Source organism: Cupressus sempervirens, chromosome 4 (genome assembly GCF_028749045.1).
Source record: "Cupressus sempervirens isolate cs-2001-9-10 chromosome 4, ASM2874904v1, whole genome shotgun sequence".
In the NCBI taxonomy this organism is placed as follows: Eukaryota; Viridiplantae; Streptophyta; class Pinopsida; order Cupressales; family Cupressaceae; genus Cupressus; species Cupressus sempervirens.
The window spans coordinates 39,647,052-39,673,835 of NC_143121.1; the positions used below are offsets into that span (position 1 = coordinate 39,647,052).

At 35.4% G+C, this 26,784-nt stretch overlaps 1 protein-coding gene across 2 annotated transcripts in view; it reads right to left on the reverse strand.

The window, feature by feature from the left end:
• Positions 1–9,045: 9,045 nt before the first annotated feature.
• LOC149559834 (bifunctional dihydrofolate reductase-thymidylate synthase 1-like) overlaps positions 9,046–26,784 on the reverse strand; it is a 37,043-nt gene continuing 19,304 nt past the window's right edge. For both annotated transcript variants that reach the window (XM_089824328.1, XM_089824327.1), the window contains exons 6-11: positions 11,470–11,531; positions 10,377–10,451; positions 10,106–10,271; positions 9,888–10,011; positions 9,641–9,747; positions 9,046–9,510 (exon numbers count right to left, since the gene is read on the reverse strand). In XM_089824328.1, coding sequence (XP_089680454.1) covers positions 9,400–9,510; positions 9,641–9,747; positions 9,888–10,011; positions 10,106–10,271; positions 10,377–10,451; positions 11,470–11,531 — 645 coding nt within the window. In that variant the 3' untranslated portion in view covers positions 9,046–9,399. The remainder of the gene's footprint in view (positions 9,511–9,640; positions 9,748–9,887; positions 10,012–10,105; positions 10,272–10,376; positions 10,452–11,469; positions 11,532–26,784) is intronic.

Sequence of the window (26,784 nt, forward strand, 5' to 3'; positions counted from 1 at the left end):
GCTCCATTTGATTTAGTGTATGGAATTCAAGCTAGAATGCCCCAGAACAACTTGATGGGACTATACAATTACATCCAATCATATGATGAAGATACTACTGATGAAATGAAACAAAGAATGGATGAATTGGTAGGATTGACCGAAGCCAGAAGAGAAGCATCTCTGAGGAACCAAAAGTTGCAGTTGCAAGTCAAAACACTCTATGATAAAAGAACTGTAAACAAGAAATTTGAAAATGGAGACCTAGTCTTAATGTGGAATGTCAGAATTGAAGATAAAGGAAAACATGGCAAATTTGATCCCATTTGGTTAGGCCCATATCTCATTCAGAATGCTTGGGGTGAAGATTCTTACATAATCAAAGATATATTTGATAATATTATTGAATTGCAAGTTCATGGACAGTTTTTGAAGAGGTATTTTTCTTGAAAAAATACTTATTTTCTTCCATGAACAGTAGCTTTAGGCTTTCCTGTCGTCTTGTTTTCTGTAAATCCTTGTACAGTCTGGATCTTTGTTTTTGTGTGTTGCCTTGTGCTCTCTGAAGAAGTTGTCACCTTACCGGATGTGTGGTCTGCTCTCCCATAGATTCTGAATTCTTGCATAGACTCAAGTAGTCTATCATCCCCAGACAGAGCCACTGTTGGTCTGACTTTTTGTGTAGTAGAAGTTTTCTGTTAAATCATAGAAAAGTCAAATGTTATATTCCTAAGTGAAGCATAGGGTTTTGGATAATCCATCCATAAGAAATAATCATCATGTAAACCCTATTTCATCTCTATTCATAAATTGTCGGGCGCGAAATTTTGAATTTTCAAAAGAGACGAATATGCTGTCATATTCCTTTTCCTTTCCTCCCGGGTTACCTTTCTTCCTATTTGTCCCAACCGTCAGATCCGACTAGATCTACCGTTGTCGTTACCTCGCTATGACAAGTTGCATGCTTATTAAGTATGGCGAGGTAACGAGTGTTGAGTATTTTAAGAGGCGCGACCGTAAAGTGAAGATACGGCGATCGGAGATTTGCTTATTAAATGATTTATTGTGCAGGTACACTTTGCAAGTTACCGTCCAAAAAGGATAGGGACCCACTAGAATATCTGACATCAGAGCCGGAATGATGGTTTTACCGGACGTTCCGCCACCTCGCTATCGGAAAAATCAGGCACTTCGTCGTTAGCGAAGTAGCGAGGCCACATGAAAATCTGAAGATGATGACATTGCATCTTGCTTGTATCATAATTACACTAGGTGGCATGACCAGTCATAAATACCGTTGTCAGAATCAGTTTTAATTGACAGAAGTGATTACTGGGTAACCCTTGCATTTTTCGGCACGGAATCCTTTTAAGTGTCGGAGCTCGCTACCTCGCTATCGGAAAATTCAGGTGCTTCACTGTTAGCGAGTTAGCGAGGCCCCGTAAAATGGTAAAAGATCGACAAGATCTTTGGTGACGTGGAATGATAAATGACTATGGTAAATTTTGACATGTGCCAACTATGCAGAGATCCGATTCTCATTAATGCCTATCTGACTGAATGTACAAAAAATCCTGAACGTCAGCTTGAAGTGGATCAACGGAGCTCGCTACCTCGCTATGACAAGTTGCATGCTTGTTAAGCCATGCGACATAGCAAATATAAATCAGGAGATCCTGTGTTTTTTCTTCACCTTTGATTTGGTAAGTGATCAACGGCTGTCGTCTCCTCGCTATGAAGAGTTGCAAGGGAGATAATTATAGCGACATAGCGAGTTGGGCCCGCCGCCTTCCCTCTTAAGAAGCTTTGTAGCATATCTTTCGATCATTTCCGGATCAGATCAACGATTGTCGCCGCTTCGCTATGGCAAGGTGCTCGTTCTTTATGCATAACGAAGTAGCGATGTGCTGACACGTGTTATCAGTCATCAGTGGATCCAAATATAAGCGCCATCAAAGAAAGAATTATGTACGTGGCAAGTTCTCATTGGGTAAAATAACTGACATGGCAAATACAACTCCTAGTTTTTCTCTCTGCACCACATGATCGTAGGATCTTTGAAGATCGACGACGCAGTTTTAAATGAAAAATGTAGTGCCACTCTCTGTATTAATTAGACAAGAAAGCTTTGTCCGTAAGGAAAAACAGAGTATAATACAGAGAGATTTCATCAGTTTCATCTCACACGAGCAAAGATTTGGAGCCATTCTTGTGCAGAAGCCATTACTGAAAGAAAAGCGTGCCAAGGTCTGATAAAATTGTCAAGTTGTCTGTTCGCTGAAAATTTGCAGGAATACAGAGGAAAACAGAGAAAAAATTCAAGTAATACTACCATAATCTTCGTAAGTTTTTAAGTTCTAAAAAGATAGCCCAAGATGCCTCCGAAGAAGGGATTTTCAGGTGCAATAAACTACTTGGATAGAAGTGTCCATGATGATTTGCTTGAGTTGTTTCCTGAGTCTACTGTAGAAACAGTGCAAGTTAAGAGGTTAACCTCACTGAACCCTAAGCTAAGGATAGCTGATGGATTGTATGATAAGGGTAATTGGGTTCAGGATGCTCAAACTTCTCAAACTGGTTTGATTTTATTTTAAAAATGGTTTGCAGAAAGGAAGTTATATGCCCCTCATGCCAATATATGAAATTTTGATCTTGGAAAGCTTGTTGTCCCCAGTGTGTTTATGGATTTTGACCTGCTTGAAGCTATAGCGAAAAATTATGACCAAGCCACTAAGGTAGTGAGAAGAATGGATGGTGAGGCTTTAGTTACCATCAGTCCCGAGGAGATTAGGAAGGTTTTCAGTCTGGGACCTCTCACTATGTATCATGTGCCCATTAATTTGATAGAGTTAGAAAAAGAATATATGTCCAAAAGGGATGTAGTTAGATCAGGTGCACTGAAAGCCCGCATAGGTCGGATTGGAGGCCTCCCAACCATAACATCGTCTTCTAAAGAACCATTCAAGAAATCATGTTTTAATGCCAGGGCAGTAGAGATATATAGGACCCTGTGCAAAGTCTTCGGAGAGGGCGAAGAAGATTTTATTCCGGTGAGCTTCATGTATATGATCACCCAAATCTCCTCTTTTGGTGTGGAAATAATTTTTGATTTTGCATCTTACTTGGCTAATGAGATTCACCAGGGATTGGTGGGGATTGCAAAGGGCAAGGTGGAAAAGGTTTGGGGTCAGTACTCCCTATTGATGCATATGTTTCTTTTTAAAGGGGCCACTTATTTTGGTAAAGAAATGGTTTTAAATAGGGAACAAGAGGGGGAGGCACTGCCAGTCCAATTATGGAGTGCAGACATGACTTGGGAAGCAGAAAATGCTAGCTTTGTTAGATTTGATAGGCACTCTGCCTCCAAACTAAGATGCCTCATATTGAGTGATAATCTCAGAATTCCTAAGGCACTAATGCATCTTGTTAGGCCTATGGACAAACCCCATAGTCTAAAAGTTTCACATAATTGGGGAGATATTATCCCATATTCAGTTTCAACTGTCATTAGGGTCTATGGATTCAAAGGAACACCCCATGTACTACCCTATCAGGTACCTTTAAAGGTAGGGATAGCTGAATTTTTGTGGGAGTTGGGAGGAGTGGAGGAGGCCTTTTTGCACAAAAGGGGAACAGGATCAATTTTTCCTACTTGCACTATAGCCCACCAATTTGTGATAACTAAAGAAGGGTGGATCTTTCTCCACAAAATTTTGGATCAATATAAGATGGCAGTGTCTCATGCTCATTTTTGTGATACATAAGGTTTCTTTAACTCTGCTCTTAGACTTAGAATCAAGCTTCGTCCAGTTCAGCATGAATTCTATTTTCCTGAAGATATAATAAGAAATGAATATTCTCTCCATGAGAAAGAAATAAAGAAAGAAAAATGGAGAGTCTATTCAAAAATTTTGGAGTTTATTAATTGTTTTGACAAAGATTACAATCCTCTTAGTAATGCTGCAACCAATGCAGATAAGATAAATAATCTCATGAGTACTTTCTCTGAGATAATGGAAGTAATGAATGAGAAGAAACAGCATTTTATTGATTCTTTTCCAGACAAAGCCAGAGAGGTTATGAGAAAATTGGGTTTCACTCCCAACATTGGAATGGGTCCACTGGTGGTACGAAAGAAGACAGGATACACTATTGTTCGGCAACAGATGCCCATTGTACACAAAGAAAAACAGGTAGTTGAATCTACCAGTACTGTCCTGGAAGAAAGACCCCCTGAACCTTCTCCCAAAAGAAGAAAAATAATAAGGGAAGAAGAATCCCCTGATGAAGATTACTCACCTTCTCAAACTCCAATAAGAATTGAGGAAGAGCAGCTCACCAATGAGCAATTTGAACAAATGGGGTCACAAGGAGAAATTTTTGTTACACAAGCAGAAATTGATGAAGGGAACCCCCAGGAACCTCCTGTGCCAAGTTTTGAATTAACTATAGCAGATTTCAGAGGAAGGGAATTGGACCCTGTTTTGGAACAAGTCAGTCAACATTTTTTGTCTGATAACAGTTTTGTAAGATCTAGGGCTTTCCATCAGTTTGCATGGAGGGTAAACATGCACATTTTTGAGAAAAGGTGTAAAAATATGAAAACAGAACATCCAGAAATGGATGAGGCCTCCATTCAAAATCAAATAAAGGAACAAATGATGCAAGAGTTCCAGAATATAACCCCTGATGAGGGTAGACAGATGGTAAAAAATGCAAATGTTTTATTATTGCCCAATTGGGATATTGCTGATGCATTAATTTTTAATTCTGTATCAAATAATTTAGGACTACAAGATCCAAATAAAGAGGAATTCTTGGGTACAGCATTCAGCAATGATCAAGCTGCCCTTGTTATGTGGTCCCTGAGAAGAGGATCCAGGACTACTTCATCACAGCCTGATGATTCAGGACTAACAGGGAGTATCATTGTAAGGAGAGTTGCTGATACTTCAAATGTACAGGCAGCCCACATGAATGTGGATTATTCTAAATTTGCCTTGGCCACTGCAGAAAGAGAAGAGAAAGAAATGATTGATATGCACAGTAAATATGAAATAGTGGTGGATGCTTATAATCAAGAGGTAAAAAGGAGAATTGAGCTGGAAAAAAGGGTATCTCAATTGGAGAAGATACTTGGAAAAAGGAAAGTGGGAGAATCCAGTACACTGAGAATTGCATATCCTCCACAGTCATCTGTTGGATTAACCCCTATCATTGAAATACCTAACACCCCTGAAAGACCCCAATTCTATACTGCAGAGGAATTTGAAGCAGAAAAAACCAAATTACATGAGTGGCAGATAGAATTTAGAAATCAGCAGGAAGAAAAATGGAAGCAGGGTGTGACATATTTGAGGGATAAAATACAATGGTCAACTTTTTATGATCAGTTGACAAGGATTGTAACCCTCATGGATGAGTTGAATAAAGAAAAGGATGGACTAAAATCTCTTGCACAGAAATGGAGACAGAGAAATAATGATATTACAATTATATGTATATCTGCAGTCCAAATGCCTTATCATCAAGTTGAAAAGATTTTTGATTTATTGAATAAGTTAGAAAATTTTGAGAATGAAAGAGATTCTTTATAGAGAAGATTGATACTCTGTTTTTCAAAATATCTTGCTGAAAAATTCACCCTATTTCCTTGTGCTTTAGAATCTATTGATACAGTAAAGGAAAAAGAAAAATGGAAAAAAGAAATAGATGAATTATTCGATAACAGAATAATAAACATCATCAGTGAGACTGGCCATTGGTTTTGGGTAAAGACAAACGAGGAGCTGGTAAAAGTACAATTGTATTATACTGCTATGATAAAAGAATTTGATGATTTAGAGGAAAATGCAAATTCTTTAATAAAGATACAAAGAGAAACTCTAAGTTTTGATTGGCCAGATGATGATACTTTTAACGAGTGAAAAAATCAATTTAGTGAACTGATGTCAGGAGACAATGAGGAAGAAGATGCAAAAGTAATAGTTACCCTTGTAATCAACAATGATGACATGGAAAATCCCCAGGTTAAAGTGAGTTTGCAAGTAACAGAAGATGATACATCACTTACAGACCTCATGGGTATGTACTTCGAAAGTGAAGAATGACTACAAGGTCAGATCGTGCTCTTGTCTCAACAATTCAGAAGCATAACAGAAAGGGACCCGCCAAGAAATGTTGTTAATCTTTCTGTTATTTTGTTTTTGTCTTTCTTTTAAAAGGACACCTGTCACCTTCTTTAGCCTGAAGCTTGTTGCATCTCACACTATTTAAGTGAGATCCCAAGGCTAAAGAATGGTCCGAATTCTGTTTTTACTAAGTATTGTGCTTAGTCATGTTTTTGGTCCAAACATTTGGAAAGCAAGTTTGTAGTATACTTTTCTGTCAAAATTTCTGAGAATACATGAATGTAGAAAGAACTGTGCTTCTTTTCTGAAGGTCTTTCTGGGTCTATTGTAAAGGATATACCATTTTCAAAAGAAATGAATACAAATTATGAACTGTCCCCATATCAGTTCTTTCTGAATTGTGTCTCCTTTTAAATACTTAGCTACCTTGATGTTGTGTGAGTAAAAGCTTATGCAATTGATTGCAATCTAGTAGGGTTGTACATCCATTTATTATTGCTGTTAATTCAATGGGTTAAATAAGGGCTCTGATGAATGTGATGAGATTGCTTAGGTATTGAAAAGGATTTTTGAATGATAAATTCTGATAAGAATTGCTGATAAGAATTTGTTGCAAAGCAATAAATTAGATCTAAGAATTTACTATAGACTCTGAACCCCAATGGATTAGGCACTGATCGAAAGTTTTTTTCAGCCAAAAGAGAAGTATATTATGACTGGTTTTTTCAAAATACATCATAAAATCAAATTTTACTTTTATTTCCTGTAAGATATTCAAAGTTGGCCAACACTTGCCTGCATGGAATGTTTTAGCTTCATTTAGCCATTGCTGTTAAAAACATCTGCAAATCTATAGAAGATTTCTTGGCCATGTCTGTTCAAGGGATGTGTTTACCAATTTGGTAAGAGTTATGTATATGTTTGAGGATTTGAAAATGAGAATCAAAATGAAACTAAAAATAATTCTCATACAATTGTTCCATTTTTGAACCATCCCCGGGTACACCTGCCCTGGTTTTTTCAGAGTCAAAAGAGTAAAAAACCGTCTGAGGTTTTGTTGAAGTTGGGTCCTAATACTTTGCATAGACAAGTGACAATGAGAATTGGCTATTATTTAGGTTGTGTATGTACTGATATCTAGGTATTAAGCCTTTTGTCGCTTAATAGTTTTAGCACTGTTTTAACATTTTCAAACACCAACACTCCCCACCAAGGTAACATCTACTGACATACAAATGTGGGAACTACATTGAGAACTAGCTAAAAATAAATTTTAACTAAAATGGTTAATTATCATTCTAGTTTCACGTACAATTTGGTAATGGAACCAAGCACAATACACAATACCTAGACACACAATGCTGATAATAGCCCCTCAAGAGGAAAGAATGATCTAGAATTGTTCTATTAATGTATCAAAAATGATGTGCAAAGTTATACTTCAGTATAGTAGTCTTCTGTATTGTATCCTTTGTGCTTATCTAAATCTTCTTGTTCTTAAGTTTGCAACTAAACACATAAAATAATCACAGAAAAGAAATAACAAACATCATAAATTATGCAATCTTCTTATAACTAAGACAAAGAAGCTCATTATTTTGGAAATTGCTATGTAGTAACTAAATAATCCGGATATGATTCTAGCTCCCCCTTTAGATATGAACCTTCAGTTGCGTAAGGGAAACTTTAAATCAAAAGGAAAATCTTAAGTTCCCCTGTTCTGACTGGTTTTTTTGTGATGGTGAGCGGGGTGTGGCTCTGGCTCGCTGGTTACTGGTCTGGGAGGTTTTACTGGTTGCCTTGCCTTCCAGTCTATTTACTTTCCAAGATCCAGTGTATTTCCTGGTTGCTTTTTTTGGATACAGCTGTTGGTTTCAAGTCCCTGTAAAACCTGGTTTAGATGTTCAACTGGTTTCAGGTCCTTTTAAAACCTGGTAGTGGTTCATAATATATCTTTCTTTTTTATATAAAGGGTTTCGGAACCCCTTCAAAACCTGTTTTTACCTTAATCTAAAACTAAATAACCCTGATATGATTCTAGCTCTCTACCACTAAGGTCATGGCATTCCTCAGTTGAGTTGTGCAAACTTAACTACTCGCCTCATGCATAATATCAGCGGAGCATGAGGGTTAGCTTTAATAAGAACTGATCTAATACCATGAATTAGTGTCATACATCTGAGAGCATTTAAGGTAAGAAAAGGATGCCTAAAAGTTCATCAAAACTACCATGCAGAATGGAACTGAATATCCAAGGACAGGGATCACAGTGGGCATTCGTCCACATAGAACACAATATCTGAAACAGAATATGATAGCACTACAAATCAATGTAGGCCAACGTAAAAATAGTTAGGAAAGTATGAATATATTCCAAAATAAGTCACTTGTCAACAATAACAGTGAAAAGAGTTCTACAGAATATGAAATTTTGCATGTTTCTTTCAGTGACACTTTAATGGCCCTTAAGAATTTCTGCATGAATGGTAGGCCATATCGAATCAAAACAATATAGATCAAGGAGCAGATGCGTACATGTATGATGTATATGAGTCAACAATTATATTGATCCGAAAATTAAAATGCGAAATCACAATAGTTTAACTGAATGGGAATAATAGCCTGCAAAATCCATCATTTCTGCAGGAAAAAAATCCTTGTAAGTGCCACATTACTATTTAAAAGAAGTAAACATATCTAAACTGGTTTACCCCAAAAAATGAAGGCCATCTAAGCAGAAATGATCTTGTCTACAGTAAGTATATCCTACTATCATTGACAAATTGCTCAGAATTACCACACAAAAAAATGATTTATCTCTGACAAATGGAATCGCATCGAATAATAAGCAAAACCAAATAACAAACATCAGAAACTGAAAATACTAGCATAAAGTCAACATAAAAAAACATGGCTTTTATAACAATTAAAAAAATTAATTTTCAAAACCTGTATATTCATATTAAGAGAATATAGTTTCATTCATTCAAGGTACCACAAATAAGCAATTCTTATTGCTGTGTCCTTTAGTTTCAGATCATCTTCTGAAAATAGTATAAGAAAACATAACAGCTCATACATATAATCTTTGGATGATCAATTATAGGCCTCCGTGCATCGTAAAAGAACCCTATTTTGTCCTCTCCTTTGTCAAAAATGCAAATACAAAAACAGATTATGTGCTCGCGTAGTCAAGTACTGGAAATTACACAAGCCTGGATCCAGAATGACATAAAACTCGACCTCATTATGATTCTTGAGTTAAGAACCACTACTCACAATCTCACAACTACACAGCCATTTTCATGTTTATTTTCTTGTGGGAATCATATCCAAGAAGCTGGAAATCACTCGCAACAAATGAATCGATATCCTTCTTTTCTGGGTTGATTTTCAAAATCTGCAGTACAAAATAATAAGAAATGAACAACAGGGATCTTGCCATAAAATACCACCCATCCAGCAGAAGTTTGCAGGAAAAAATACAGTTGTAAACCTCAGTTTCAAAAAAAGGTTAGACAAAGACTTACTGGAAATGGTTTAGGTAAATTCTGAAGTTGTTCTAAAAGAGGACCAACGTGATTTTTATATACATGGGCATCTCCAAGCACGTGGATAAAATCACCAGGAATGAGATCTGGAAATACATTCATGATTCAACTAAAGATAACATGAAGTGAATAAAAACCAAATTCAAAAAAACCAAACACAGATTTTCTGACTAAAATAGGATACAGTAATTCAGAGTAAATGAAGTTTAGGACATATGCAACATACCACAAACATGAGCAATCATGCATGTTAATAGTGCATAGGATGCAATGTTGAAAGGCACACCAAGACCCATATCACAGGATCGCTGGTACATTTGACATGACAATTCCCCTTTGGCCACATAGAACTGTACATGAAACATCAGAATGACATTAAATAGAAGAAAGAAATGTTAATGCAAATAGATGTAGGAGTTTAGCGTTATACAATTAGGAGCTGACCTGAGCAAACATGTGGCACGGGGGAAGAGCCATGAGTTTGAGGTCTGCAGGGTTCCATGCAGAAAGAATAATCCGACGATCTTCTGGATTGCATTTAATCTTGTGAATAACATCTGCCAGTTGATCAAAGCCTTGGCCAGTGTAATCTGCATGCATATCAGTGTACCTGTGGCAGCATATTGAACATTGAGTAATTCGTAGATAAGGAAGATTTCGTTGCTAAATACAAAAACCTACTAAATCAGAATTTCTTACAGAATACTTTACCAACCTAGCTCCAAAATGCCTCCACTGAAATCCATATACTGGTCCTAAATCACCTTCTTCTCTTTCTTTCAGCTCAATGCTGAAACAAAAAGCGCATGAAATTTCAGGGAAGAAAACTAAAATATGAAGCACGCTCCACAATTATAAACCACAATAAAATCCAATTCAGCTACTATTAAAGATCAGCTTTTATTATTCAAAGATATTATACTTAAGGGGTTGAAAGTAAACAGTTGGCATTTGTTCTTTATCTGGGGCAACCAAATCCCAAAATAAGTGTTGGTGTAATTAATTATTCACCTAATTACCCTTTACTTAAGCTTACTTAGGATAATACATAAGTTAGGAGTTTGCATCTAAGACACAAGTTAGGAGTTTACACCTTGATTTGCACATGGTGGAAAGGAAATTCCACTTTAGGTGATGATAGTTGTCAAATTTCCACTTTATGTGTTGTCTCCACCTTTGGTGCAGTTATCATCCTCCAGATGTTGCACATACTTTATTGCACAAAGGAGGATGATCCACCTTTTCTATACATGTGCTTCCACCTTATGTGGGTGATAAGTTATCTCTTGCTTATCTCCTAGTTATCATGCCTCGCCTATATAAGCAGGTATGTCTATGTTGTACTCATTCATTAATCTATTGTAGCTCAGTTAGCTTGGTTATGCATAATTGATGAGAATACAGTTTATCTTGTCCATCTGGTCTCTCTTATTGTTGTGCTACTCATTGGCCTGTAGATCTTGCATTGTTGCTATTGGCAAATTCTTAGTCTCACAATACAGAACAAAGTATCCACTGTTTAAGCTCTTCCAACTTAAGGTGACCATTCCTGAGGCTTCCAACTTCAACAACCATGGGCATTTATATGACAAGGATTTTCAATTCTTTTGTTCCACACTTCTGCATATTGTAACAGTTTATGATCAACAAAGTTCATCGCCCATTTGCAATACTCCCATCATTTGAAAAGTGTTTCCGGAGCACAAATCACATATAAGGAAAAGAAACTAATAAACTAGAATCCCTTGCATTATCATGTCACATGAAAATGTGCATTCATACACAAAGAAAGAGGATGCCCTTAATACCTATCAAGGTAATCTCTTGATGCATTTCCATCCCAGATATGTATTCCCTTTTCTTGCAGAACCTGCAATATGAGATGCAATTCTAAGAGATTAGTCAAGGCAAGCAAGATCATCTTATAGTCAATATATAAACATGACAAACTTCATATATATTTTGCTGAAGATATGAGATAAGCTCTCAAAACTTTTACAAAATAAAATTAATTTAGATCAGAAGAATTCCATAGATGAACATAAGAAGAGAAGAGCTATTGAAGAAAATGACAAGTAAACTAGGAACCTCCTTGTTCCATTAAGGCAGATCTAATGATGCTCTTATGTCCAACAATATATTATGATCCTAATATCATCTATTTATATGTATGATAAGCACTTGTGGTGCTAAACCCTATAATAAATATTAATTAATATATGAATACCTCTTGATTAGGATGAGAAGGAATGTCCATAACTAAACCTATAATTAAACAAGAACTCTCTCCCATATCATCAAACATTGAATTTATATGTTATGATCTGATTATTGGAGGCCACCCCCTTGAAGTGGTCTGCTACATTTCTGGTTTTTTTCAAACATGTCCAAAAAATATCATAACAATTTGTATCAAAACTATGACATGGACCAACATTTTGTTTCCAAATCACCCCTTATGTTTATGGTTAACAAAAAGGATGATCCATTGAGAATGTGCTCACGCAAGAAACTAAACAAGATCATTTATAAAGTTAAGTTTCACATTCCTATTGTTAATTAATTGGAAGACAATAAATATGTGTAAAACAATCCAAATGTGTCTTTAGCAGAGCACTCGAGACATCTGGTATCACCTTTAGGTGTTAAGATGGACCCTAAGAGACCAATTTTTGAACTAACAAGATACTATTGAGGATTTTTTCATACCTGTTATCCAAACACTTGTGGTGGAATGTTGAAATGCCAACATACTAAAAAGGAAATAATAAAAGCCTCGAAGCCTCTTACAAATATTAGGCACTCCAAAATCCAACACAACACTAGGTAGGAATATTAATGGACATCACTATGGGGTTACCAAAGGCAAATAATCTTAATGTAATAGACTCATTAAGAATGCATATTTTTGTGGACTCTCTCATCTGTTTCCTACTAATCCTATTAAAAAAAGTATTCATACAAATATACAAATATTTCATATGATTTCCAAAACCTGATTGCAAAATAGAGTGACCTCAAAATTCCTAATCAAGTGGAAGAATTTGCCAATTGGAGATGCACATGGAATGATACACGATTAAAACAACAGATTATAGACTTGCTAAGCATTGAGGACAATGCTTTTCTGAAAGGGAAGGGAGTGTTACAATCCTAATATGATATATTCCTAGCTAAATTAAGATATATTTCTAATTCTAATAAGGATAAGCACTTGAGGAATGCTTAATCTTAAATATAAGCTAATACGCTAATCCCTTTAAATTAGGATAAAGGGGTATGTCCCTCTACATAGTTAAACCTACACATAAAAAAGAAAACTCTGTCCCGTATGATCATATCATCAAATATCATATCCATAGATTATTATAATCTGGTTAATGAAGATCAAACCCTCAATGTGGTCTATTATATTTCTATGCTTTTACAATTATTCCCAAGAAATATCATAACACAATATTTACTTCTCCTACTTGGTTGATTTGAAATACAATGTAAGGGTGATTTACAGGGCATTATAAAGAGTATATGGTTGTAATACAAATGAGTGATGTTTTTTATTAGGTAAGCAGGGTTTTGAAAAGGCCTAGAACCTTGTACAAAGATAAGGATAGAACATAATGTAACAGAACAAAAAAGAAGAGCAAAGGGACAACAAACTACAAAGCAAGATCAACAAGGATCTTTCTCTGCAAATCTATTTTTTCGTGACAAGAAGAAAACATTCGACCATTGACAGATCCATCTTCGAGTCCCGGAGCTTTAACATAGGCATTCATTGTTGAACAGTTGTTAAAGGGTTTCTCTTTGTTTATTATTATCTTCTTTATGTACCTCCTCAAAAAAATGATTCCTCCTTAAAAATAGGAAATTGTTCCTTTTTCTTCCGAATGGTTTTACTTATTTCCCAAGCAAGCAGTTGAAGCATGAACCACTTCGCCACAAGAATGGCAAATAACCAAAGAATTTTCATATTCAATCTGTCGTACCCAAATTCCAAATTTTGAGAATCAGAAAATCTGGGTAGGGAGCACATGGTTATTTTCCACAAAAACATGAAATCTACGAAATGTGATATTACCCACATAAATTTGGTATACTCAAAAAAAATCTCCATTCAATATATTATAGTTCAAAGGCAACCCTTACTAATAAACAGAAACAAGAAATTTGAAAGTGGAATCATTCCTATAGTTAAAACTAGAGTCCAATTTTAAACACAAAGGCAATTCATTCCAAGAAACTAGGTACCATCTAAAAGAATCCTAGAGCAATCCACCAGATAGGAAAAAGAAAAAATAAATCATTCAACATAGTTGTAACCTCAACCTTGTCTTTTAGTTTCCAAATCCAAAGCATCCATCTTCTAAGAATCTATATCTGAACAATACCTATTGAATCTCCCAGCATGATACTTCCTATGCCACATAGACAACTCAGCAATAAGAGAATTGGAAATATCAAATTGAATCTGCCCTTCCATCATAACCTCAATAGAAACCATTGGGAAAGATGTAGGAATGACAATAGGAGGTGGAGAGATAGCACTATCAACCTTTAGAAAACTCAAGCTTGCTATCTCCAAAACAACATTTGACAACTCAACCAAACGTCTCCTTCCTTGTAATGAAATTATCCCACGTATTTATGGTGCTCCCAAAATTCACAAACCCGATATACCTCTCAAACCCATTGTTGGTACTTCCCACTACTGCCTACAAACTGGCCTCTTTTCTTGCTAAATTGATCTCTCCACTAATAGGAAAGGTCAGACTCCAAATATTTCATCAATTTTATTCAAGATAAAAAGGTTGAAGACAAGGATATGCTTGTCAGCTTTGATGCAGTGTCCTTATTCACTAAAGTTCCTATTGCTGATGTCATTCAGAAAAAGTGGCAGAAAAGTAATGATGGAATGGCTTCTTTGGTTGATCTTTGCCTTCCTTCCACTTGCTTCACAGTTCTATATGAACAAACAGAAATTACCCCACGTATTTATGGTGCTCCCAAAATTCACAAACCTGATATACCTCTAAAACCCATTGTTGGTACTTCCCATTACTGCCTACGAAAATTGGCCTCTTTTCTTGCTAAATTGATCTCTCCACTTATAGGAAAATTCAGACTCCAAATATTTCATCAATTTTATTCAAGATAAAAAGGTCAAAGACAAGGATATACTTCGATGTAGTGTCCTTATTCACTAAAGTTCCTATCACTGATGTCGTTCAGAAAATATGGCAGAAAAGTAATGACGGAATGGCTTCTTTGGTTGATCTTTGCTTTCACTCCACATACTTCACAGTTCAATATGAACAAACAGACGGATTTGCCATAGGTTCAACCTTGTCCCCTATCATAGCCCAACCTTTAAATAGAACCTCTCCATGTAAATTTTCAAAGAGATGGCACTTAACTGTATCCTCCTCAAACCTCGCTTGTGGAAATGCTATGTGGATAACACTGATCTGTGTTGGCCTCGTGAACATGATCAACTTGAACTCTTCCACTCCCACCTAAATAGCCTAGTTAGTTATATCCAATTTAGCAAAGAGCTTGAATCTAATAATGAACTGCTTTTACTTGATGTCCTCATCACTAACTAGACGACACCCTTGCTTGTAGTGTCTTTAGAAGATTGTAATGTCCCTCTCTAATTTCAGAACATCGGTGAAAAATTATTAAGTGCTTTCTTTCCATCTTTCTTTGCATTTAATAAATTACAAATATAACATATATTTGTATGCGCTTCAAGACAAGAGTTTAAAATTGTAAATGTATGTATTAAGAAAGTGGAAGAAAAAACAAGAATGAAAGAGTCAGAGGGATGCCAGCTAAATTTAGCTACATGGCCCAGGCAGTGAGATAGGCCCAAGCATTACAGAGTCGGGAGGCAATTTTGGGAGTCTTGGCAGTGCATAAGGAGAGTGAAAATTTTATTGCAGAAAATTTGGTCAGTAATTCACCACGTTGCCTAGGCTACTGTGGAGATACAGAGTCTTGTCAGAATTGGCCTATCTTCAGCAATGAAAGATTTGCTCAGGATAGCATTTGCACAGGAGCAGGAGAAGGAATTTTCAACAGTAGGATCTTTAAGAGTTATGTAGGTTGTAGGTAGTCTTGAACATTCATCGTCTCCCAGGAAAGAAGAAAAGTGACAGAATTGAGCACAGAGCTTTCCATGCATAAAGGTAACAGGAAATGATTTTGTGTTACAGGCTTACACTGGTATGGAACCCAATCCTCAAGATTTAGATGGAAACCACCACATAGCAGAGACGATGTTTCCAGCCACCTTGTGGATGCATGGCATGAGCAACAAGCACGCAGTTACCCTTGAAAAATCAACATCCGACCTGTGTGATGGAGCCTGGATTTTTCACAAAACTTAGTCTCCACTTGTGAAGAGATGTTGGAGATCAATGTCCCATCTTTAAGATGTTAACAAGGATTACTCACCTCAAACAAGAGCTTCTTTACGGATTCCTATTTGAACACTATGCAGATGTGAAATTTGCATGCAGCATTGACATATACGGAGAATTAATATGTTGAAAAGACATAAACAGCCATATAGAGATGACAGTATGCATTCTCATGGCAGACTTTATGTGATATTGTGTGCTTCTTAATCTATTAGGTCTGATCTATCACAAAGGATAACTTGAAGACTGATATCAATTATAAAAGAAATGATGGTCTCAAGAAGACACGAAGACTTATGATGACTGATAAATATAAGACTTGACAAAGATGTCCTTGCAGTCCCAATGAGCAGTCGACTTCACCAATAACAATTACATAGCATCGTCTTTGTCTTGAGATGGTCATCAGTTATACAGTGATATAATCCTGATGGAAAGACACACCAGGCAACATAAATTCAGAGACGAATGTATTTAGAGACTCAGCCATATAAGAAGAGCCTTCAGCAGCAAAAGACACAATTAATTTATTAAACAATAGTGATAGTTTTGATGGCAGGTATCAGTAAGGATCAATCTCATGAGAGCAGAAGAAAGATGAAGTATGTATACAGTTCTGGAAATATATCAACTAAAATCTAATAAGCACCAGGTCTGTGCAAAGTATTCAGATGCAAATACAATTGTGGTGCTGCCTGATCTTCACCAGACCAAATCATTGACCTGTACGAAGATGCTTTCTACAGAAATTAATTCCTTATCAGTACATAGCCAATTATCTCTGAGGATTTGTGTGAGTATGCAAACTCTAGATGGAACAGTGATATTTCAAACAACAGTGATTCAATCCAGGAAAAGAAGAGTTTTCAGAAAGAACACGAAAAGACAAATGAAGGCCTGACTATTTGCCTGTGTTGATGTGATATTGTTATTGAAAGAACAATCAGATATTCATATAACTCATACCCAATGCACATACCTAACACAGATACAGAGATGGCATTTAGGACAAAATGTTATTGATATCGAAGATACTTGCATATGCTGTCTACCCAGCATACCTGGGCTTGATGGTTCCGTTTAGTGCTTATAGAGTAATCTTTCCTTGCATATCCTTCATCAGAAATTTACAATAGACGTACCAAATTTCAATCAGAAAGTATTGGCTATAATAGTGAATGAAGCAATGTATCCAAATTAATGTCATAATTTTTGCTGTGTCAAACTAAATGCCATATCATAGTCCATGGAAAAATAAAGAAAGGATACAGTCAGAGATATATCATTGAGAGCATCAGATTAGTATTATTTAACCACATAAGAAACAGTAACTCTATCACTGCTGAAGCCAGACAAGCGTAAAATTTCATAACCCATGTTTGAGGTATTTAATGATCTTCCACTTCACACAGTATGGAGGATAGAGCGGGACAAGTATTATAATTTACTAAGACTTCCAATTCATCATAGAAGAAAATCATGAATACAGCGATGACGAGTCCATATGCCATCAGGAGTTGACTCAAAAGCTATCATGCATACAAAAACAGCAATACGAACATGGCTCTAACGGCAAGGATTTAATGAATAACTCAGGCATCACATCGAATGGAACCATAATCATGTCAATGACCTAGCAGCATTACTCAATGACAAATATGGCATTTTTTAGGAACTCTCTCTACATTGTTGGAAAGGCATTGAAAATATTTTTCTCAAGTTCCACGTATATGGTTGCGTATTGTTATTGTCACCTATGGCATGATATGATGCGAAGCCACTATCATTCAGGGATCATGATGAGTCCACGTGAGTGGTGCCATTAGGAAAAGTCAAAATCCGAATCCAAATACAGGGAAAATATAAATCAACAATGGAACAGGCACCATGAGCAAGAAGTATCATAAGCAATAACATACGAGTATGTGGATTCAAATATATTAACATCATCAATATCCAGCGACAGTGATAAAGAGGTTTCAGAACACAAAAAGACTCACAAAATTTGCTAGTCAAGGGTCTCCCGTTGATACCGGATACTCAATAGAGTTAAGAATAAATGTGACCATGATTGAAATGAACATAATTTATTATCTGAGATTATCGATGAAGGCGTACATATCAATTAAGTGTCAGGAGACGGATGTGTTCAATGGGTGATTTTTGGGCTTCCACATCTTGCATAGCTGTTTAAAATGGAGGGTATATTTGTGACTTTGTATACTCTTTGATAGTTTATATCTGACTAATACTTTTCTTGTGATACGAGAATATGGATTGTGTGATTAGAAGCATTTGATTACTTAATCACGAACATACTGGAGCTTACAGTAATTTCACATGGCTGTGTGTGCGTATGAGGAAGATTATCATTATGGAGAAATATATAGCAATATTCTAAGTTTGGAGATGCATACGGAAAGGTCACAGATGTCTTCCCGTTCATGTTGCGACCAATTTTGTCGCATGAGCAATGTTCACCAATACCATCAGAATATAAATCGATGATAGATGTCTGGATGTCATAGCCAGAACTGCAATCATTCAAAAGAATTGATGGAAGTAAGCTGATTAATAAAATATGGAGAGGAGGAGTCTATGCGATATCAAGCATCAGGGTTACGGTTTTCTCCCAAACCGATTATTTAATTTGGGCTTGGTTATCGTATAAGATAAGAAGCATAAATCATGAATCAAACTTACATTTAAACGTTGCAATTAGTTATTTATTAAGAGGTGCGATGGTTGAGGACATACCTCTCCATCCACTATAAATAAAAGATGTAAAATCTTACAATTGATATACATATACAATTCTTAAAATTTTACACAAGTTATCATTGCACACTGATATACTATTTTCTCATTGGTGGAGATATGGCATTTTTGAACTAAGTCTGTGGATTATGGATTATTGAATAAATTCTTATGCAATTCTGGAGTCAAACTGCATTGGATGGATCATTCGTAAGGAGTGTCTCCAGTACAATTTTATTTCCGACATGATCAATAAGAAATATTTATTTTATCTCATTTGCATGAAGCTCTAGAGTTAAAATATTATATAATTTTGTCCTTTATAATTATTATTTTTAATTTTATAAATAATTTATATGGTAGATAAGTGGACATGATCAATTATGGCATTTTAAAATCGAACATCATAAATATTGAGAAATAATTAATTGTTTCTAAATCTATGTCCGGTTTGTCTCCGAACCACAAGAGTTAAAATACACTCTATACTATTTTAAAATTGTGTCCATATATTTGATCTGTTGCAGCTTGATTACTAAATTGTTTATAATTGATGTGTGTGGAATTCTATAAAGTTGTATGTTTTAAACTAATAATACTGACTCTATTGCCCTTCGACACTGGTCTTTATATTTTTCAAATTCGCAATCGATACCCTGGCAATTATTTCATATCTTTCCTTTCAAGAAATAATATATTCATTTGTTGCAATCATCTATAGTAATTACTTTTATTTAAAAACACTCATATATTCATTTAATATTCTTAATTCATAATTTGCAAGTTAAAAACTAACTGTAGTTCTTACCATTTGGAAAACTTTCATTGTATTCGTATTCTAACCAATCTGCTATAAGCATCTTGGGATTAAGTGTTTTGTTCAAGATTAGGTACACCCACCTTGGTTTTGCAAAGCCAGAAGTGCAGGGAACTCAGATCACACTGTTCAATTCCATCAAGTCGGCCATAACCGGTTGGATATTCCAGCATCAAATTGGCAAGACTCGTAGGATTCCAATCTGCAGTTTTGAGAACCAACACAGTGTTGTGCGGATTACAAGATTGCATTCCATTTTGAGTGGCTACGGGGTCAAAGAGGTAACATGTAGGTCAGAGAGAGGAATCTAACGGAGGGAATTCTGGAAACAAGCGATATCGAACTGGTCATTGGTAGATATAAACTGGATATAGGAGAAAGTGGGAAGCCTGTTTCAATTCACGCACACTTCAGAAAGATTAGTCGGATCCAAACACAAATGTTGCAGGAGTTACAGAAGGATCATCACTTCAGGTTTGGGAGGCAAGCCGGAAGAAGAGAACAAGAGACATACTGGCAGGGAACACCAGTAACACATCTTAATCAGAAACACCAACGAGGTGGTTTTCCAGCAGACGGAAAAGACAGAAGTGCGGGCAATACAAACTTCTGATATTGGCACCAAGACTCCAGATTCTGAGCACTGTTGCAGAAGGTAGGCATTAGACAGTCAGGCTGCTGCACAGGGACTCTCACAGTTGCCTGAGGGTAGTTTTTGATAATAGTAATTACACCTTTTATGAATAGATTGTCTTAGTCGAACCATCTAAGATAATGAAATAACAAGGTTTACTGGTAAACTGTGATACGACTTCCCGTTGAGATATTGTCATTGATGTCAAAAGTTTGAATGAAATTGTCACTGATGTTAAAGACTACAGGTCAGCAAGGAATAATCTAAGGCAACAAAATAAGGAGAAATAAGCAGCAGATGAAGTCAATACACAACAAATGCTTAGCAGGATTGGAACGTATTAGTGGTGCTGAAAGTCTCCGTATATACTAATTAGGGAGTATGAGCAGTCCCTTGGATAATGGAACAGGGAAGAGAGATAATGCAGGTTAGATACATACATACATACATATATATATATATTACCCAATAAAATAAGCAAATGAACATCTATTCAACAGATTATGAGTATGGTTATAGTATCAAATAATAAAAAGTTTGAAGGTCCAAGCAGCAATCATATAACTAGCAATTTATAGCAGCGACTGTTGGCAGAGAATGTTAGATAAATGACATCTCTGGTTTGGCTTGGTTGGGAGTTCTTTTGAAAAGACATTTTCATATCATTATCAATTATTAACCATTTATTTGAACACTGAAGTTTTAAGTGATGGAATCAACATGCAATTTTTAATGGTACGATAATTATGCAGCAATATAAAGTGACAATCCCACAGGGTGCTATCAGTTTTTAGATATGATTTATACAGTGTTGTCTACCAATTCATCATAGCCCAGCAATGAGTCAATGCTGGAGTTCTATACATCAACGAAGGAGTAAATGCACAGATAAAAACGACTGGAAATCCAACCAGCAATCCTTATCATTGACAGATGTTTAAAGAGCAGAGGTTACTATAAAGATAAAAACTAATAAAGTTTAAATCAGTGATAATGAACAGAAAATTCAAACAGCGCTGTATTTATTGAGACAAACCGAACAATAAACAAATAATGAAACCAGAGATATCGACATACTGGAAGAAATATGTAGAAGGAAACAGTCATACTTAATCAAGCAATGAATAGAGGTTGCCACATCGTCACTTGATAAGCAAACCAAAAGGCATCGAATGTACATGAAGCATATACTACCGAGCAGATGAGAAATTATGACAAACCCATGCGCACGTTTACATGATAAAACTTTATATGATAATGTCACAATCAGTGTCAGCTGATAAAACTTTATATAATAACGTGACAATCAGCATCAGCGTTATTCTGTAAAGGTATAAAAGGTATCAAGCGCATATTGAATATGAAAGCCTTCCACGAAAAGGCAATAGAATCAGCCAGTGATTCTTGTGCCACTAAGCATAATGTATGCAGAATGATTTAAAAGAAGATGAGTATATAAAGTTCCCTACACGTAAGAGTATATGACAAATACCAAATTCGTTTAATATGGCAGAAGAAACTGAGGGTAAAAGAAAAGTCTGTTTTTCTTTCAACAGAGCAATTATTCTTATTGTGCCTGAGAGTGATAAAACATTCTAAGCCACGTCAAAACGCCAAAGATACTAACATTTTATTGAATGTCAGTGTAACCTGTTTTAAATGTTAAATGAGCACTTAAAGTCGAAAAGTACTACAGTAACATCGCCTGAGTATTGGAGAAGTTTGTACACATCAGAGTTATATAGCCACATCAGCGATAGAAATGAAATAAAGTCTATTGATGATACAAGGATTATCAATAACTAAGAAGCTGTGATTAGAAATCAATAACTAAGAAGCTGTGATTAGAATGATATAAATTAGGAAGTGCAATCAATAAAATGATTAAGTACTAACTATTCCTAACAAAAGGACATGTTCATTATTGAAAAGGCACGTGTTACAATGGATAAGATATAAATAATATTTCATGTCATTTGTAAAAAAGTAGTAAGAAGTGAAGAAAATGTCAGATGAAAAGTAAGCAATAAGAGTATGTGAACAGATTGAGTAAAAGAAAATGTGTGTTAATTGCAGAGTGACGAACATGAAATAAGAAAAGAAAGAAGAAAAATATAATAGAGGTGATGTTATAATAAATCAGAGAAGGTTGAAGAAAAATGAATGAGAAATTAGAAGTCAGTGATTAGAGAATATTAGAAGAAGTATGAGAAGATATTAAGAAAATAAGTGGATTGAGCATAGGAGATAAAGAGAATATTAAGACAGATGTAATTGAAATAAAGAGTATATGGAGCAGAATAATAGTCTAAAAATTATAATATACATTTAGATATATTCTGAATTTATATATGTAAAACAAGATTCAATGAAGAAATATATGAAGCGCATATATTATTGTAAAAGAAGATTTCTCTAAACATAAGAAGGGTCTGTATTGTCATAAAAGAAAACAAACAGGGAATAGTACAAGGAGTTAAAATGGGGTGTGTGCTGAAAGATACATACTGACATAAGAAGAGGAAGTTGTGCTAAGAAAGTGTCCATTACCAGTTGAGAAAGCAACAGTGTCAAGGTGGAAAAGCAGTTTGTTGAGCAGTGGGTTGGTGCTTCCACTAGGTTGGTGTCTGCGAACTAAGGAAATTGGAGCTTCCTATGAGTTGATGCTCATAAACATAGGGGTTGGAGCCTCTATTAGGTCATAACATACAAAACATTGGAAAAGAACAGTTTATATAAACATTTATTTGTCATGTTTTTCTCCCGCATTGGGTTTCCACATAAACATTGTGTTATTGTGTTCATGTGCATAATTGTTTATTTCAGTATTTGAAGGTTTTTTTGGATATAAAGTGTTAAATTGGCAAAGTTGTTATTATACTGATTCACTTCCCCCCCCCCCCCAATATAATCGCATGCTCTTCAACTGGTATCGGAGCAAGTTCCTTCTATAAAGCCTAACCACTTGAAGGTTGATCTATTGAGCACAAATGGGAAAATAGAAAGGAAATAAAAGAATAGCAAATACGAAGAAGAATATTAATAATAATGCACCGACTACTAGAGCTAAAGTGATTGAAAAAGTGATGATGCGACAAACCAGGATGACCTTGCAAATGATGGAAAAGAGATGAAAGAGGATGAAGATAATGAATCGGAAACAAAAGAAGTTATCGATGGTGGAAAACTCAAAGAAGGATCTACTACATATACAAAAGATGAAGAAGTGACCTATAGTGAGGAAGATGTTGATATCATAGAAGAACTTGACTATGCTTACAAGAAAAATGGAAAGCTTAAGAAGAGGAATGCAAAACAAAGAGCTCAAATTCAAGAATTATATGAAGCCTAGAAGGAATAAAGCAAAATAATTCAGAATTTGAAAGAACAATTAGAAGAAGCCAAACAATTCCAAGATGAGGTGATGAGGAAGTTCAATGTAAAAGAAGCGGATTATGCCAAATTAAAGGAAGAAGTCATAGTGTTGAAAAGCGATTTAGAGAAAAACACTGTTGAATTACATACCAATCTTAAGTTTGAAAAGAGTTCTAACATTCTTCCGGGTATAATTGATAGTCAAAGACCATCCACGAGAAAGACGGGAGTAGGATATGATGGAGAGGATAACAAAACAAGATCATAAGTTTAAAGGCTTTGTTAAAGAAGGTTGTTGTACAGAAGAACGATCCACCAAATCCGAAGGAGTTGAACTTAAAAAGGATAATGGAAAGGAAGGACATAAACCTAGCTTTTATGGATATTGTTACTCATGCAATTATTTTGGTCACAGAGCAAGAGAATACAGAGCATAATATAGAAACTTTCATAGATGGAAAAGAAGAACTAATGATGGGCACCTATAGCAGCACTGCAGATACAGATTCATGGAATCACATGAAGAATACAAGAAAAGTTATACAAAGAACAAGCAAAAAGGACCTATGTTTGTATGGAGAAAGAAACCTGACGAAGACAAAGAAAATAATGAAACCTCATGGACTTCAAGGTAGAATAAGCGAAAGGGGAAAACTACAAAAGTTTGGAGAAGAAAGATAACAAACGGAAAAGAAGAAATCACTGAAAGTGCATCTTGCAATTCATACAACTCTTAGTTCGAGAGGAGATGCATGAAGTTAGGGGGAGATACATATGAGATATTCATTAGTTCCTTTGAGAAAAGAGTCGATGTTTTGGAGATTTCATTCAAAAGATTGAAAAGGCAATTGCATTGATGTCAAAGTTTGAAAGCGGAATCCTCCTTGGAGGGAGTATGAGTGAACTTTCACAGGGGGAGCATTTGATGACTAGTTTTGTTGCTTATCCCTTTGCCATTTATGTCGAAGGGGGAGAGAGAGAAAGTTGGAGATTTAGAAGATTTGTTATTGCCATCCATGACAAAGGGGGAGATGGTAGAGATATTGTCATTGATGTCAAAAGTTTGAATGGAATTGTCACTGATGTTAAAGAGTACAGGTCAGCAAAGAATAATCTAATGCAACAAAATAAGGAGAAATAAACAGCAGATGAAGTCAATACACAACCAGTGCTTAGCAGGATTGGAACATGTTAGTGGCACTGAAATTCTTCGTATATACTAAGTAGGGAGTATGAGCAGTCCCTTGGATAATGGAACAGGGAAGAGAGATAATGCAAATTAGATATATATATATTACCCAATAAAATAAGTGAATGGACATCTATTCAACAGACTGTGAGTATGGTTATAGTATCAAATATTATAAAGTTTGAAAGTCCAAGCAGCTATCATATAACTGGCAATTTATAGCAACGACTGTTGGCAGAAAATGTTAGATAAATAACATCTCTGGTTTGGCTTGGTCAGGAATTCTTTTGAAAAGCCATTTTCATATCATTATAAATTATTAAAAATTGATTAGAACACTAATGTTTGAAGTGATGCAATCAACATCCAATTTGTAATGGTACCTTAATTATGCAGTAATATAAAGTGACAATCCCACTGGGTGGTGTTAGTTTTTAGATATGATTTATACACTGTTGTCTACCAATTCATCATTGGCCAGCAATGAGTCAATGCTGGAGTTCTATACAGCAATGAAGGAGTCAATGCACAAATAGAAACAACTGGAAATCCAAATAGCAATCCTTATCATTGACAGATGTTTAAAGAGCAGAAGTTACTATAAAGATAAAAACGAATATATGTTTCAATCAGTGGTAATGAATAGAAAATTCAAACAGCGCTGTATTTATTGAGACAAACCAGACAATAAACAAATAATGAATACCACCGATATGGACATACTGGAAGACATACACAGAAGGAAACAATCGAACACTTCATCAAGCAATGAGTAGAGCTTAACACATCATCACTTGATAAGCAAACCAAAAGGCATCGAATGTACATGAGGCGACAAACTCATGCATATGTTTACATGATAAATCTTATATGATAAAGCGACAATCAGCATCAGTGTTATTCTATCCAGGTGTAAAAGGTATCGAGAGCATATCAAATATGAAAGCCTTCCGCGATATGACAATAGAATCAGCCAGTGACTCTTGTGTCACTAAGTATAATGTATGCAGAATGATCTAAAGGAAGAGGAGTGTATAAAGTTCCCTACGCGTAAGAGTATATGGCAAACACCAGATTATTTTAATATGGAAGAAGAAACTGATGGTAAACATAAAATCTGTTTTTCTTAGAACAGAGCAATTATTATTATCGTGCCTGACAGTGATAAAATGTTCTAAGCCATGTCAAAATGCCAAAGATACTAACATTTGATTGAATGTCGGTTTAACCTGTTTTAAATGTTAAATGAGCACTGAAAATTGAAAAATACTACAGTATCATCGCCTGTGTATTGGAGAAGTTTATACACATAAGAGTTATATAGCCACATCAGCAATAGAAATGAAATAAAGTCTATCGATGATACGAGGATTATCAATAATTAAGAAGCTGTGCTTAGAATGACATAAATTAGGAAGTGAGATCAATAATGATTAAGTACTAACTGTTACTAACAAATGGACATGTTCATTATTGAAAAGGCACAGGTTATAATGGATAAGTAAAAAGTAGAAAGAAGTGAAGAAAAAGTCAGGGATGAAAAGTAAGCGATAGGACGAATGTGAACAGATAAAGTAAAAGAAGTATGTTAATTGCACAGTGAACAACATGAAATAAGAAAAGAAGGAAGAAATATAGGAGAGGTGATGTTATAAGAAATCAGAGAAGATTGAAGAAAAATGAATAAGGAATAAGAAGTCAGTGATTAGAGAATAATAGAAGAAGTATGAGAAGATATAAAGAAAATTTGTATATTGAGCATAGGAAATAAAGAGAATATTAAGACAGATGTATTTGAAATAAAGAGGGTGTGGAGAAGAATAATAGTCTAAAAATTCTAATATACATTTAGGTATATTCTGAATTTGTATATGTAAAACAAGATTCAACGAAGGGAGATATAAAAAGCATATATTATTGTACAAG